The 16,487-nt window shown below is 37.2% G+C and overlaps 1 protein-coding gene across 1 annotated transcript in view; it reads right to left on the reverse strand.

The window, feature by feature from the left end:
- LOC150086619 (CDK5 and ABL1 enzyme substrate 2-like) overlaps window positions 1–16,487 on the reverse strand; it is a 142,471-nt gene that overhangs the window by 100,332 nt on the left and 25,652 nt on the right. The window contains exon 2 of the mRNA XM_090372205.1: window positions 11,679–11,812. Coding sequence (XP_090228331.1) covers window positions 11,679–11,812 — 134 coding nt within the window. The remainder of the gene's footprint in view (window positions 1–11,678; window positions 11,813–16,487) is intronic.

Raw genomic sequence — 16,487 nt, forward strand, 5'->3', positions numbered from 1 at the left:
TCACAATGGGAAGCATTCAAGGAACTAATCTTGGAGGCTACCAGGCTTTACATACCAACTAAGAAATATTGTTCAAGGTTTAGGCCTAAATGGTTGTCAGATGAACTAATGAGACATGTGGCAGAGAAGAAAAATGCATGGGATACATACAAATTAATGGGCGACATGGAAGCCTATGATAGATATAAGTTGGTCTGTAACCAAGTCACAAAGGAGATTAGGCAGGCAAAGGCAGACTACGAAAAATCCTTGGCAAAGGATGCAAAGAAAAACAGAAAAGAGTTCTTTACATATTTAAACTCAAGAAGGAAAGGGATGAATCAGATTGGTCCACTGGATATTGATGGTTCAACAGTTGAAAATCCTGCTCAGGTGGCTAACAATCTAAACGAGTATTTTGCATCTACATTCACGCATGAGGAGTTATTCAGGAAGGAGAATGATGTAGGTAAAGTAAACATTGGCAGTGAGCTGGATGATTTTGTAATAACTGAGAGGAAAGTGGAGGAGAGGTTGTTGAGGATAAACATAAAAAAGGCAACTGGGGTGGATGGGATCTATCCAGTTATATTAAAGGAGGCAGCAAAGGAAGTCAGCAAACCCTTAGCCATAATTATGAGAGCTTCTTTGGACTCAGGGGAGGTACCCATAGACTGGAGATGTGCAAATGTAACCCCAATTCACAAAGGAGGATCAAAGGCTGACACAAGTAATTATAGACCTGTTATTTTAACTTCTGTTCCAGGTAAATTAATGGAGGCACTGGTTAAAGAAGCACTGCAGGATCATCTAGACAAGAATTCAGTTATAGCTCAGACGCAGCATGGTTTTGTTAAGGGCAGGTCTTGCCTGACCAATTTGATTGGATACTATGATGTAGTCACAAAAGAACTGGATGCAGGGAATAACTTTGATATTATATATTTGGATCTTAGAAAGGCTTTTGATACTGTTGCACATGGAAGACTGCTGCACAAATTGGAGCAGTGTGGCATTGGAGGCAAATTGCTGCTATGGATAAGGGGATGGTTGAGTGGCAGAAGACAGAGAGTGGTAATCAATGGTCACTGCACAACGTGGACTAATGTTATTAGTGGAGTTCCTCAGGGTTCAGTGTTGGGTCTGTTGTTGTTTTCAGTGTTTATGAATGATATTGATGATAGGATATCAAGTTTAATGTCCAAGTTTGCAGATGATACAAAAGTTGGCAGGGTTGTTAAGGACACCACTGACGCTATGCTGCTGCAACAGGATCTGGAAAGGTTGAACAGATGGGCTGAGAAGTGGCAAATGAAGTTTAACATTGACAAATGTAAAGTACTACATATGGGAAACAGTAACCCCAGAGCAACGTATCAACTCTGTGGTACTACACTGACAGTGGTGGAGAATGAAAAGGACCTGGGGGTAATTGTGCAGGCAGATATGAAGTTCTCTGAGCAGTGCAGACGAGCTGCAAGAGTAGCTCATGGTGTCTTGTCAATGATATACAGGAATTTTTCTAGCAGGGATAAGGAGGTGATTATTCCCTTGTATAAGGCAATGGTTAGGCCACATCTTGAGTACTGTATACAGGTCTGGAGGCCTCATTTCAAGAAGGATGTAGAGCTGCTGGAACGGGTACAGAGAAGGGCAACAAGATTAGAGAATGGAACAAAGGGTTGCTCTTACGAAGAAAGGCTTAAGTTTTGCAAATTACAGAGTCTGGAGACTAGGCACCGGCGAGGTGATCTGATAGAGGTGTATAAGGCTTTGAATGGTTTGAGCATGCTCAATGCCAATGGGATTCTTCATCTTGCTCAGAATAATCAGCTCAGAGGGCATAAATTCAAATTGAGGAAGGACGGATGTCGGATAGATGTGTGGAAATTTGCCTTTGGCCAGCGGGTGGTTGGTTGGTGGAACCGACTTCCATCACTTGTTGTTGAAGTTGATAGCCTAAACAAATTTAAGGCTCAACTGGACAGGTATTTCGAGCGAACGGAGGGGTGAAATGGGAGTGGTGTGTTTTTTTTTTTTTTTTTTTGGCTGATGCTGAATAAGCTTGCTTTCTTGCATCATATGCCTCTACTAATGCTAATGCTAAATTGAACCACAGAGGTCTACTATGCCTGATACTTATCAGGAATCTAAAACTCCAGCAGAATGAATGAAGGAATATCGTGCATGAAAAAAAGCAAAATTAGAAATGGCTAATAATGAGATTCCTGATTACATCCCTATAGTGCCTACACGAGCTGACAGCGAGTTTGAAAAACTAGTGTACAAAAACCCATTTGGATTTAGTTGTAATGTTTGTGATCATTTATGATTTCGATTAGATTTGAAACCATTTCCAACAACTTCACATGAATTACTTCAAAATGTATTTCATTTACAAGAAGTGAGTACTTTCATGATGTGTAATACATGTCATACTTCATTAAAAGAGGGACGGATACCAACTATGGCCACGTTAAATGGATTTATATATCCAACATATCCTACTCATTTGCCTCCACTGGATGTTGTAACTGAGCGTTTGATATCACCACGATTACCCTTTAAACAAATTCGTCATTTACGTTATGAACACGGAAATATGGGATCATTGGACAAGTAATAATCATCAATTACCTAGAGAATTAGATGATGATTATGTCATTAATGTACATATAAAACGAAGATTCATACATAAATCATCATATCTACAAGGATGTGTGCAGAAGAAAACAGTGAAAATATGGTTATGGTATTTGATAAATTCACCTTTGTATATCTATGGCATAAATGTGAGTGACAATTTCTTGGGGACAAATGACGATAGTGAACAGGTACATTCAGATGAAATTGTGGAACCTGTCAACAATGATGATGAACTATTGTTAATTCAACAACAAACATTATTATGGTCTGAAGATAAATATTTATGTATAGCACCGGGTCAAAAATCATCCCCAACAAGTTGATCCCAGGGGCTCACATCTGGTGAGTTTGGGCTTGGCACACCCAGGATCCTGAGCTGGATATCATCATCCTTCTCTTTCTTGGTGATTCCCTTCTACTTCTCTCTCTCTCTCAGGGTAACTCGGGAATTTTTTTTTTTTTGTTTTTTGGCTGGTGCAGCATAAGCCTCAGGCTTCCTTGCACCATATAGCTAATAATAATAATAAGTTTCATATTTGATATACATGCAGAACTTTCTTTTCCAGCAATATATTTGGGACATGCATGAAATTTTAAAAATGAATTGTAAATTACTCCCTTTATGATGGCATCGAGTGAAATTTGTAGAACTGATCATCGCATAATAACTCTCCAACATTTTGGCAATGAAAATTATGTGAATGCGTTTAAATTTGCAAATTGCATTTAAATCAGTAGGAATAACAGCTAACATTACTTGTTCTATATTGGAATCTAAAGAATTTATAAACGAGTCATTAGAGATTGCTCCAGAATTATGGCATTCAATACAATTTCATGAATTAGTGCAAGTTGTTCGACAGTCCGATAGTATATTTTCTAAAATTCTTACAAAAATAGGCAACGGAGAAGTGTTATTACCAGATGAACTTAAAATTATAGAATCAAGATTTGTTACCAAAGAAGATGCTACTAATTTATGTCCGCAAGAGATTTGAAATAAAATTCATAAAATGTCAGTGACTGAAACTGCAGGACTTCTATACATTCTACCATTATTGAAAGGAAAACCGTACATGATTGCTATAAATATAATGTAGTCGATAGATTGGTAAACAGTGCAATCAGTACTTTAGTATATTTCGAATTTGAGGATGACGAAACAGTTAAACGAGTATGGATGAAATTTCCTGAGTCAAAAATAGGACATAGCCTTCAATCTCGTTATAAACAATACGTGAAAGATAAACATTTACTTAGTCAATTTGTAACTATTATAAAACGATCAACTACGATTCCATTCAAGAATAATAAGAAATTATCATGTAGACATACACAATTTCCTTTAGCATGTGCTTGTGCTTTGACTATACATAAATCTCAAAGAGAGACCTTCAACAAAGTTGTATATAATTATGAGAAAGATCATCAACAGCAACTTATATACATGACGTTATCTCGAGTAACCTCATTGTAAGGTTTATATATTACAAATCCCCATGACAATTTCACATTTCACCACGGCAAAGCTACTAATAATACAGAACTTCATGCTGAACTAGTTCGCTTGAAAAATAATAAGCTACCATCTCTACAGGATGAACGGCAAGATTTCATACAAAGTGGGTATATCTATATCGTCAACAAACGTACAAAGTTTACGGGCCCATGTTTGAGATATCGAAACAGACACAATCTTACAGCAATCCAAAATATTGATATTAAGTGAAACATGGTTGGATAATGATGAACATATATTACTTAAACCATTCCAATGTGTGATTCAATTTAAAAGATCAGATGTTCGTAGTGGTGGTATTGCGATATATCAATGTGAAGGTTCAACTATCATCAATACACCACATATCTTTGCATGACATAATAGCAGCAATGCAACAGCGGTATCAGATGAAATTGGAGACATTTGTGAGTCTCTGTGCAAATTCAATAGTGAATCTATTTTCATCGTTGCCATATACATCTTCCCAGGGATGTCATTAGATATAATTCAAAAATTCATAAACAAGAATTTGATGCCGTATTCCACTGAAGGTGCAAAATTATTGGAAGAGCCACTTGATCGTATCCTATAGTTCTCGCTGGTGATTTCAATCTAGAATTAAATTCTGAGGCTAGAAAGAAGTTTTGTAAATTTATGAAAGGTGTCTTCAATTTAGATATTAAGTCAAATAATTTAGTAAATACTACATGTAATGGAATGACAATCGATGGAGTATTCACTCAGGAATCAAAATCATTTGAGTGTCAAAATTATATAGCTCATTTCAGTTACCATAGACTAATAATTTTAGTGTTATTATAATATATTTTATACGAATTATTTCATTGTACACTAGTACAATGAAAAATTCCATTCCATTTATTTTACTTTGGAAAATTAAATGCACTAGGCATAATCCTTATGGGTTTTGATAATTAACTATATAATATCGGTGTAAATACACCATAGTTAACCCATATATTTGAGCTACGGTTGTAGCATAGAAGGCATCGTTTTAAATGTATCTCATAATGTGGTCGCCTTCACAACAAGATAGCTACTATTGAATTACTTCAAATAAATAACGCTTCTCTAGTAGAGAAGACTACTGTTATTTATTTTCAGCGTACCACCACCCAGACGATCGTTTCGAAGCTTTTTGGCTCCGTCATCAGTGGGCGGGTAGGTAATACAATATGCCATCTCAGTTGCGAAGTTATATCCACATTATGAGAGATGCCAGAAGGGTGTGGTGGTAATGTATTTGGAAAATTAAATGCACTAGGCATAATCCTTATGGGTTTTGATAATTAACTATATAATATCGGTGTAAATACACCATAGTTAACCCATATATTTGAGCTACGGTTGTAGCGTAGAAGGCATCGTTTTAAATGTATCTCATAATGTGGTCGCCTTCACAACAAGATAGCTACTATTGAATTACTTCAAATAAATAACGCTTCTCTAGTAGAGAAGACTACTGTTATTTATTTTCAGCGTACCACCACCCAGACGATCGTTTCGAAGCTTTTTGGCTCCGTCATCAGTGGGCGGGTAGGTAATACAATATGCCATCTCAGTTGCGAAGTTATATCCACATTATGAGAGATGCCAGAAGGGTGTGGTGGTAATGTATTTGGAAAATTAAATGCACTAGGCATAATCCTTATGGGTTTTGATAATTAACTATATAATATCGGTGTAAATACACCATAGTTAACCCATATATTTGAGCTACGGTTGTAGCGTAGAAGGCATCGTTTTAAATGTATCTCATAATGTGGTCGCCTTCACAACAAGATAGCTACTATTGAATTACTTCAAATAAATAACGCTTCTCTAGTAGAGAAGACTACTGTTATTTATTTTCAGCGTACCACCACCCAGACGATCGTTTCGAAGCTTTTTGGCTCCGTCATCAGTGGGCGGGTAGGTAATACAATATGCCATCTCAGTTGCGAAGTTATATCCACATTATGAGAGATGCCAGAAGGGTGTGGTGGTAATGTATTTGGAAAATTAAATGCACTAGGCATAATCCTTATGGGTTTTGATAATTAACTATATAATATCGGTGTAAATACACCATAGTTAACCCATATATTTGAGCTACGGTTGTAGCGTAGAAGGCATCGTTTTAAATGTATCTCATAATGTGGTCGCCTTCACAACAAGATAGCTACTATTGAATTACTTCAAATAAATAACGCTTCTCTAGTAGAGAAGACTACTGTTATTTATTTTCAGCGTACCACCACCCAGACGATCGTTTCGAAGCTTTTTGGCTCCGTCATCAGTGGGCGGGTAGGTAATACAATATGCCATCTCAGTTGCGAAGTTATATCCACATTATGAGAGATGCCAGAAGGGTGTGGTGGTAATGTATTTGGAAAATTAAATGCACTAGGCATAATCCTTATGGGTTTTGATAATTAACTATATAATATCGGTGTAAATACACCATAGTTAACCCATATATTTGAGCTACGGTTGTAGCGTAGAAGGCATCGTTTTAAATGTATCTCATAATGTGGTCGCCTTCACAACAAGATAGCTACTATTGAATTACTTCAAATAAATAACGCTTCTCTAGTAGAGAAGACTACTGTTATTTATTTTCAGCGTACCACCACCCAGACGATCGTTTCGAAGCTTTTTGGCTCCGTCATCAGTGGGCGGGTAGGTAATACAATATGCCATCTCAGTTGCGAAGTTATATCCACATTATGAGAGATGCCAGAAGGGTGTGGTGGTAATGTATTTGGAAAATTAAATGCACTGTTGTGAAGGCGACCACATTATGAGATACATTTAAAACGATGCCTTCTACGCTACAACCGTAGCTCAAATATATGGGTTAACTATGGTGTATTTACACCGATATTATATAGTTAATTATCAAAACCCATAAGGATTATGCCTAGTGCATTTAATTTTCCAAATACATTACCACCACACCCTTCTGGCATCTCTCATAATGTGGATATAACTTCGCAACTGAGATGGCATATTGTATTACCTACCCGCCCACTGATGACGGAGCCAAAAAGCTTCGAAACGATCGTCTGGGTGGTGGTACGCTGAAAATAAATAACAGTAGTCTTCTCTACTAGAGAAGCGTTATTTATTTGAAGTAATTCAATAGTAGCTATCTTGTTGTGAAGGCGACCACATTATGAGATACATTTAAAACGATGCCTTCTACGCTACAACCGTAGCTCAAATATATGGGTTAACTATGGTGTATTTACACCGATATTATATAATTTATTTTACTGTACCAGTTTCATAATGAGTTCCTGCAGTGAAGACGTTTGGTCTTCACAGGCTGCAGCTGTGACATTATCAGTTTCAGAGTAGAGTGGCAGCAACTCATTAATGTACCTGGTACATAATTTTTTTTTTTTTTTTGGCTGATGCTATTTAGCATTAGCATTAGTAGAGGCATATCATGCAAAAAAGCAAGCTTATGCAGTATCACCTAAAAAAAAAAAAAAAAGAAAAGAAAAACCACTCCCATTTCACCCCTCCATTCGTTCGAAATACCCGTCCAGCTGAGGCTTAAATTTATTTAGGTTATCAACTTCCACAACAAGGGATGAAAGTCTGTTTCACTAACCAACTACCCGCTGGCTAAAGGCAAATTTCCGCATATCTATCCTACATTTGTCTTTCCTCAATTTGAATTTATGCCCTCTCAGGTGATTATTCTGAGCAAGAGGAAGAATCCCATGAGCACTGAGCAGGCTCAAACCATTCAAGGCTTTATACACCTCTATCAGATCACCTCGCCGGTTGGAGTAATATGGCCTTAGTTGCTAATGCTCCTAAAAACCAAATAACAACATCGCCAGTGCCTAGTCTCTAGACACTGTAATTTGCAAAACTTAAGCCTTTCTTTGTAAGAGCAACCCTCTGTTCCATTCACTAATCTTGTTGTCCTTCTCTGTACTTGTTCCAGCAGCTCTGCATCCTTCTTAAGTTTTGGCTGCCGCTGTGACAATATCAGTGACACTATCAGTCTCAGAGTAGAGTTACCCCCAGGTCCTTTTCATTCTCTACCACTGTCAGTGTAGTACCACAGAGTTGATACATTGCTCTGGGGTTACTGTTTCCCATATGTAGTACTTTACATTTGTCAATGTTAAACTTAATTTGCCACCTCTCAGCCCATCTGTTCAACCTTTCCAGATCCTGTTGCAGCAGCATACTGTCAGTAGTGTCCTTAACAAACCTGCCAACCTTTGTATCGTCTGCAAATTTGGAAATTAAGCTTGATATAACAACATCAATATCATTTATAAATACAGAAAACAACAATGGACCCAGCACTGAACCCTGAAGGACTCCAGTAATAACATTTGTCCACGATGAGCAGTGTCCATTGATTACTACTCTCTGTCTTCTCCCCCGCAACCATCCCTTTATCCATAGCAGCAATTTGCCTCCAATGCCACAGTGCTCCAATTTGTACAGCAGTCTTCCATGTGCAACAGTATCAAAAGCCTTTCTAAGATCCAAATATATAATATCAAAGTTATTCCCTGCATCCAGTCTTTTGTGATTGCATAATAGTATCCAATCAAATTGGTCATGCAAGACTTTCCCTTAACAAAACCATGCTGTGTCCGAGCTATAACTGAAGTCTTGTCTAGATGATCCTGCAATACTTCTTTAACCAGCGCCTCCATTAATTTCCCTGGAACAGAAGTTAAACTAACAGGTCTGTAATTACCTGTGTCGGCCTTTGATCCTCCCTTGTGGATTGGGGTCACATTTGCACATCTCCAGTCTATGGGTACCTCCACTGAGTCCAAAGAGGCTCTGATAATTATGGCTAAGGGTTTGCTTACTTCCTTTGCTGCCTCCTTTAATATAACTGGATAGATCCCATCCACCCCGGGTGCCTTTTTTTTATGTTTATCCTCAACAATTTCTGCTCCACTTTCCTCTCAGTTATTACAAAATCATCTACCTCACTGCCAGAGTTTACTTCACCTCTGGCATTCCCCTTCTTGAATAACTCCTCATGTGTGAATGTAGATGAAAAATACTCGTTCATTTTGTTAGCCACCTGAGCAGGATCATCAACAGTTGAACCATCAATATGCAGTGGACCAATCTGATTTATCCTTTCCTTCTAGAGTTTACATAGGTAAAGAACTCTTTTCTGTTTTTCTTTGCATCCTTTTCCAAGTATTTCTCATAATCTGCCTTTGTCTGCCTAATCTCCTTTGTGACTTGGTTACAGACCAGCTTATATCTATCATATGCTTCCATGTCACCCATTAATTTATATGTATCCCATGCATTTTTCTTCTCTGCCATATGTCTCATTAGTTCATCTGACATCCATTTAGGCCTAAACCTTGAACAATATTTCTTAGTTGGTATGTTTTTTTTTTTTTTTTAGGAGCATTAGCAACTAAGGACATATTGCTCCAGAGATATGTGGTGGTCATTCCCTGACCTTTCTGCATCCTCCGTATTTGGTGGTCACGGGCTCAAACCCCGGTCTAATCAAGAAGCGTGTGTTACGCACTGCTGCTCCTGCCCACCTGGCTACGGAGGTGCCTAGTTGGTATGTAAAGCCTAGTAGCTTCCAAGATAAATTCTTTGAATGCTTCCCATTTTGAATTTGCTGTTGGTAACAGCTGGTCCCACTGTATAGAATTTAAATACTGTCTCAGACCATTGTAGTCATCTTTACGAAAGCAAAAACCCTTCCCTTTACCCCCGATGGTAGTTACCTCTTTGAGTAAATCCCACTTCAGCACACTGGGCTCACTGCCACCTAGTGGTTCTTTTATCTGCAGATTCTTAATGCATGAAGAATCACTACTGATAATCAGATCAAGAGTATTACTCCCCTCTAGTTGCATCCCGAACATGCTGATGTAGAAAACAATCATCCAATAAATCCGCAAAAGCCTTGCTAGTGTGTGAGTGACCAAACCACAAATTCCAGTCAATATCTGGGAAATTAAAATCCCCCATTATAAGACTCTCTGATTTACTGGCCCACTCTATTTCCCTGTACAGTTTCTTATTATACTCATCAGAGTCATTAGGCCTATAGCACACTCCTCCTCTCAATTTTGATCTCCAAATGCTTATGTCACACCAAACTGACTCGACACTGCACTGTCCAGCGATGTCAACTGGCTTCACTTCCTTGGATTTTATGTGTTTCTTAACTAATAGCATAACCCCTCCTCCCTTCCTATCCTTTCTGTACACATTGTACTCCCCAAAATCCAGTTCTGCATTCCTTATATCTGTGTGACACCACGTCTCTGATATCCCAACAATATCTGCCTTTGTTTTGAGCAATACCTCAAATTCATCAAATTTATTTACCAAACTCCTAGCATTGGTGTACACCCAAGTATACATGCACCTGTTCCTATTCTTAGCTACCCTAACACAACCCATGTGTTTACTTGTACCGCAATGACTCCCAGCAGTCTCAGAAATACCCTGCATCTTGTTTTCCAGGCTGCTGCTCATTCCAATAGAAGCAGTGCAAGAATCACTTTCACCTCTGCCAGTGGCTACTGTTAATCTATTAGTCCCTGTATCCCCCCCCCCAAGCTAGCAGTTTTCCGACCCATACGCTTGCTTTCTTGCATCATATGCCTCTACTAATGCTAATTCTATTATGCACTATTCTGTAATAGTGTAAATATACCGAAGTGAAACTGTTTGAAGTTGTGAATTGACAGTGTTGCCACAAGCAAGAAATCTAACCATGATGTCTCCCAGTATATTCAAAACTCATTACAATCAGAAAGTAGAAAAACAATAATTTTTTCTTATTTAATTCTATTATATTTGTTATCTCTTGATAAGACCTTTTGCTATACTCTACATATAAATCTATAAAAATGTTTGTTATGCTCTACATATGAGTCTATAAGAACTTTTGTTATGCTCTACATACTCTATCCTCCTATGCAGTGAGACCCTAAATGAAAAACATGTTTAGTGATAGTTTGGAGTGAAGTGAGCATAATGCATCTACTGCTGATGTTTGGTTTTTGCATATTTTAGTCAAGAGAATCAACGGCAGATCCAATATTAACATTGTTATATCCTTGCCCCAAATTGTTTTTCTGGGGTCAATGATAATATACGTGATCGACAGCAACTAAAAATTAATCTGAAATTTAACTTCAATCTATCTACATTTTTAACCAGCTTTCATATAAATAAAATGGTTACCTTACAACGTAACATCATAAAACACTATTATAAGGGGTTGCCAAAGCCTGGGGAGGAACAATCATCCTGATTGCTCACTACTGAATTTGCCATTCAAGCAGATAGCTTGAGATGGCATGATGTTCTTCAAATATGAATAGTACTGTTAGTGGCCCTAGTCGCTAAAATAGGATAACTCTAAAATGAAAAGCATTCCACAGACAGATACTCAGAGTTATATAATCCTACTGACTGCAAAATATTTTGTACACTCTAATTACTTAATATGATAACTGTTTTTTGAAAAATAATTACATATCTGAAATTTATTAAAGGACAATGTTACCTAAACTTTCAGTGCTACCACATGAAGTGAGTCCAGATGTTTCCTGTAATGAGTGCTGGTGCTGTAGTTGTTTTCGCCTTTGGCTCAGAGTTAATAATCTATGCTTGGCTTCACTTATAAATGTATGATGAACCCTAAAAGGAAATACAATTATATTTTACGCATCTTTGTTGTTAATACAGGTACAGAGATAATCATGCCATGATATCCACATTTTTTTTTGCCATATATACACTCCTTATATTACAGATAAACAATTACTAAAAATATCACTTATCTAAAAGATATTCCTTGGCTAAATGCTTAAGAGTATGAAGTAGTTTGTTTATGCATGGTTACTTATTCTCGGTGGATAACACCACCCAGGGGGCACGTTTCAAGGCTTTTTGGCCCCTGATGCCTGAAGATGTGCATTCATGCACACCATCAGACGTCTCTCATATTGTAGAATTATACTTCATAACTGGGATGTCACTATTGCAACAACAGGTACCTACCCATCCACTGAAGAGGGGACAAAAAGCCTTGAAACGGTGCCGTCTGGGTGGTGGTATCCACCAAGAATAAGTAACAATAGTCTTCTCCATAGGTGAAGCGTTACTTATTCGAGGTAGTGCAATACCATGGCAACTCATTGTGAAGGTATTCACAATATGAGATATAATTAAAATTATGCATAAAAACTACCTTGGTAGTAGAAATTATGTGTGTGCATTACCCATGCATAAACAAACTCTTTCATATCACTTATCTGTTGACATTCTAATAGAATTTTTAAAGAAACTTTATATATTATCTTATTCGATATATTAAATATGACTGGATATCCTATATATCTGACATCTTCTACTCATTTGGCAAGATCATAAGAGGTCTGCTAACAGGCAATGCAACTTTCATCTAAGGGTCTATAAACTCAAGGACTAATAGAAACATGGCTTTAATCCAGATTTTATCAGGAAAAGAAGACATTTCGTTCATTGATTTTAATGGGAAGGGAAAGTATTATGAGTACAGATGAAGATCAGGATGTTTCTCAATTGCTAGAACTTACGCAAAATGATTCTATTTAGTAGAGATTTCTTGAAATGTACAGATAACCCTCGTATAAAATGGTAGTTTGGTTCCTACAAAATCTTGTGTAATGTGAAACTGTGTTATACAGGACTAAGAACCAGTACAAAAAGGGTGGTTACTTTCCAAAAGCTAACAAAAATACACCATTTTTTTTCATAACTATCGGAAACTTAATTTTTATAGTAGTAATAACTTAATATTTTAATTTTATTTTATAATAGTAGTAACTTAAATAGTAATAACTGAACAAAAGTCTTACCTTACAAACTGTGATATTTATATGTCAGATAATGTACGTTCATTTAATTTTCTTCCTTTTCATTACTACTAAGCACAATCCCTTCTGCAGCATATAGATTTCGTGTACCTCCTGCTCTCTTTAAAAATCACGAACTGCACTCTTTGAAGTCACAATTATTTTTTATGGTCTCAAACAAATTCAATAGCATAGAATCTAACCCAGAGATCTCCCAAAAAAATACAGTGGACCCCTGCTTTAAATGATACGTGAAAATCTGAAGAATATTTTCCAGTTAGCAAAATAAAAATAAATTTAAGCTTACATACATAGCGTAATATGTACTGTAATATCTACATACTAATTGATATTTCGTTCACTGACTTTTTTTTTTTTTTTTTTTGGTGGTGAAATTTAAAACAGTAAAAATGATAAGCAATTAATAACAAAGAACACGACACACACAAGTTGCAACAAACACAATACAGAGTAATGAGTTTCTGAAAATTTATTTATGTTTTTTATATGATTGAATATTTCATGGAAAGAGAATCACATTTCACCATTATAATGTGAAAACCAGCTATCAGTACTATCGCAAATGCAAGATGATCGAGTTTACTACCTGTTTATAATTGATTACACTAACAGAAAAGACCAATAACCGGAAACTGCTAATTGTTTTATGGTAGTGACCTCCAGAAATGTGCTTTAGAAAAATATCACAAAGACGATAACGACTAGTGAGTCAACAGCGGGGACTCACAAAAAGGAATGGAAATGTTGAAAATTACATCTAACATAATAGCAGGGTTTTGTCAGCACAAAAGCTCAAAAAATACCGTGTTATACGAGATTTCCCTCAATTCTCAAACCGTGTTAGAGCGAAACCTTGTTGTAGAAGTACTGTGTTGTGTGAGGATTGCTGCAATTTATCAATCGGGTTAGAGTGAAACCGTGTTGTAGAAGTACCGTGTTATACGGGGGTTGCCTGTAATAGGAAATAACTGGTAGAAAAAAATTGCCTTAAAACCACTGTGAATTACTGCTGGGTGAATAGAATAGTTTCTGAGTGTGACACAGCAAAAAAGACCCCCCATATAAACAATACTGGAGATTTCATGAAATTCCTGTCAGAAGTCGAGTCTTATCGGGCAATTACTATTTCCTTCACAGAGTCATTTCTAAAGTATAAAAAATTAGTAGTCTTCTTGAAGACAATTTCATTGTAAGTCAAAGTATTCATTGTAATATTCTTGTGTGAGAGTCTCAAATTAACATATTAACATCATGTAAGAAAAAAGGTTCATGATTATATTTAGGTGTAAGTTATCTTCTCTGTTATGTCCATGGACATTATATATGTGCAAGACAGGTGAAGCATAATGTTGCTGGTGGCACAAAGTTCTGCAGTGTATATAAAGCCTATTTTAGAATGCATATGGGTGATCTTGACAAGTTGTGGGCACATAATTTCTGCTCTGGTAGTCGTAGGTCAACATTAGATGGATGATCAAAGGGTGATATTGTTGTACACGTTGGCACTAATGATATTACGAGTAGGAGACTGGAAGAATTACTTAACAAGTACAAGACAATGCTGAAAAAAAGCCGTGAGTTAGGGTTGAATTTGCTGATGCTAATGAGGTAGAGTTAGGTGGGTCGGAAAACTGCTAGCTTGCTACATGGACTAATAGATTAATAGTAGCTGCTGGCAGAGGTAAAAGTGATTCTTGCACTACTACTATTGAAATTCAATTGAGCAGCAGCCTGGAAAGCAAGGCAGTGGAAATTTCCAGGACTGTTGGGAGTCATAGTGGAACAAGTAAATACATGGGCTGTGTTAGGGTAACTAAGAGTAGAAACAGGTGCATGTACACCAATGCTAGGAGTATAGTTAATAAATTCGATGAGCTTGAAGTGCTAGTCAAGACATCAAAGGCAGATATTGTTGGGATATCAGAGACGTGGTGTCACACAGACATAAGCAGTGCAGAATTGAAATTTGGGGAGTTCAATGTGTACAGAAAGGATAGACAGGACAGGAAGGGAGGAGGGGTTCTGCTGTTAGTTCAGTAACACATAAAATCTAAGGAAGTGCATCCAATTGATGTTGGCGGTCAATGCAATGTTGAGTCTGTTTGGTGTGACATAAGCACTAGGAATGGAAAAATGAGAGTAGGTGTGTGTTATAGGCCTAATAAATCTGATAAGTATAATGAGCAATTGTGCAGAGAAATAGAGTGGGCCAGTAAATTAGAGTGTTTTATAATGGGGGATTTTAATTTCCTGGATATTGACTGGAATTTGTGGGTTTATTATTTTTATTATTATTATTATTATTAATAGCCATATGGTGTAAGGAAGCCTGAGGCTTATCGAGCACCGGCAAAAAAAAAAAATTTCCCTATTACCCTGAGAGAGAGAGAGAGAGAGAGAGAGAGAGAGAGAGAGAGAGAGAGAGAGAGAGAGAGAGAGAGAGAAAAGGAGAAGTAGAAAGGAATCACCAAGAAAGAGAAGAATAATGATATCCAGCTCAGGATCCTGGGTGTGCCAAGCCCATACTCGCCAGATGTGAGCCCCTGGGGTTGGACACACACACACTAGCAAGGCTTTTGTGGATTTATTGAATGATTGTTTTCTACAGCAGCATGTTCGGGAGGCAACTAGAGGGAGTAATACTCTTGATCTGATTATCAATAATGATTCTTCATGCATCAAGAACCTGCAGATAAAGGAACAACTAGGTGGCAGTGATCACAGTGTGCTGAAGTGGGATTTACTCAAAGAGGTAACTACCATCAAGGGTAAAGGGAAGGGTTTTTGCTTTCTTAAAGGCAACTACGGTGGTCTGAGACAGTATTTAAATTCTATTCAGTGGAACCAACTGATGATGTTACCAACAGCAAATTCAAAATGGGAAGCATTCAAAGAATTAATCTTGGAAGCTACTAGACGTTTCATACCAACAAAGAAATATGGTTCAAGATTTAGGCCTAAATGGATGTCAGATGAACTAATTAGACATGTGACGGAAGAAAATGCATGGAATACATATAAATTAACATGTGACACAGAAGCCTACGATAGATATAAGCTGGTCTGTAACCAAGTTACAAAGGAGGTTAGACAGACGAAGGCAGATTACGAGAAATATTTGGCAAAAGATGCAAAGAAAAACAGCAAACAGTTCTTTACTTATGTAAACTCTAGAAGGAAGGGGATGAATCAGATTGGTCCACTTGATATAGATGGCTCAACTGTTGATGATCCTGCTCAGGTAGCTAAAAAACTAAATGAATATTTTTTATCGACATTCACACATGAGTTATTCAGGGAGGGGAATGCCAGAGGTGTATTCAACTCTGGCAGTAAGCTAGATAAAATTGTAATAACTGAGCGCAAAGTGGAGGAGCAATTGTTGAAGATAAACACAAGAAAGGCACCTGGAGTGGATGGAATCTATCCAGTTATATTAAAGGAAGCAGCAAAGG

The sequence above is a fragment of the Mastigoproctus giganteus genome, chromosome 4 (genome assembly GCF_048544385.1).
Source record: "Mastigoproctus giganteus isolate SK-2022 chromosome 4, ASM4854438v1, whole genome shotgun sequence".
Classification (NCBI taxonomy): Eukaryota; Metazoa; Arthropoda; class Arachnida; order Uropygi; family Thelyphonidae; genus Mastigoproctus; species Mastigoproctus giganteus.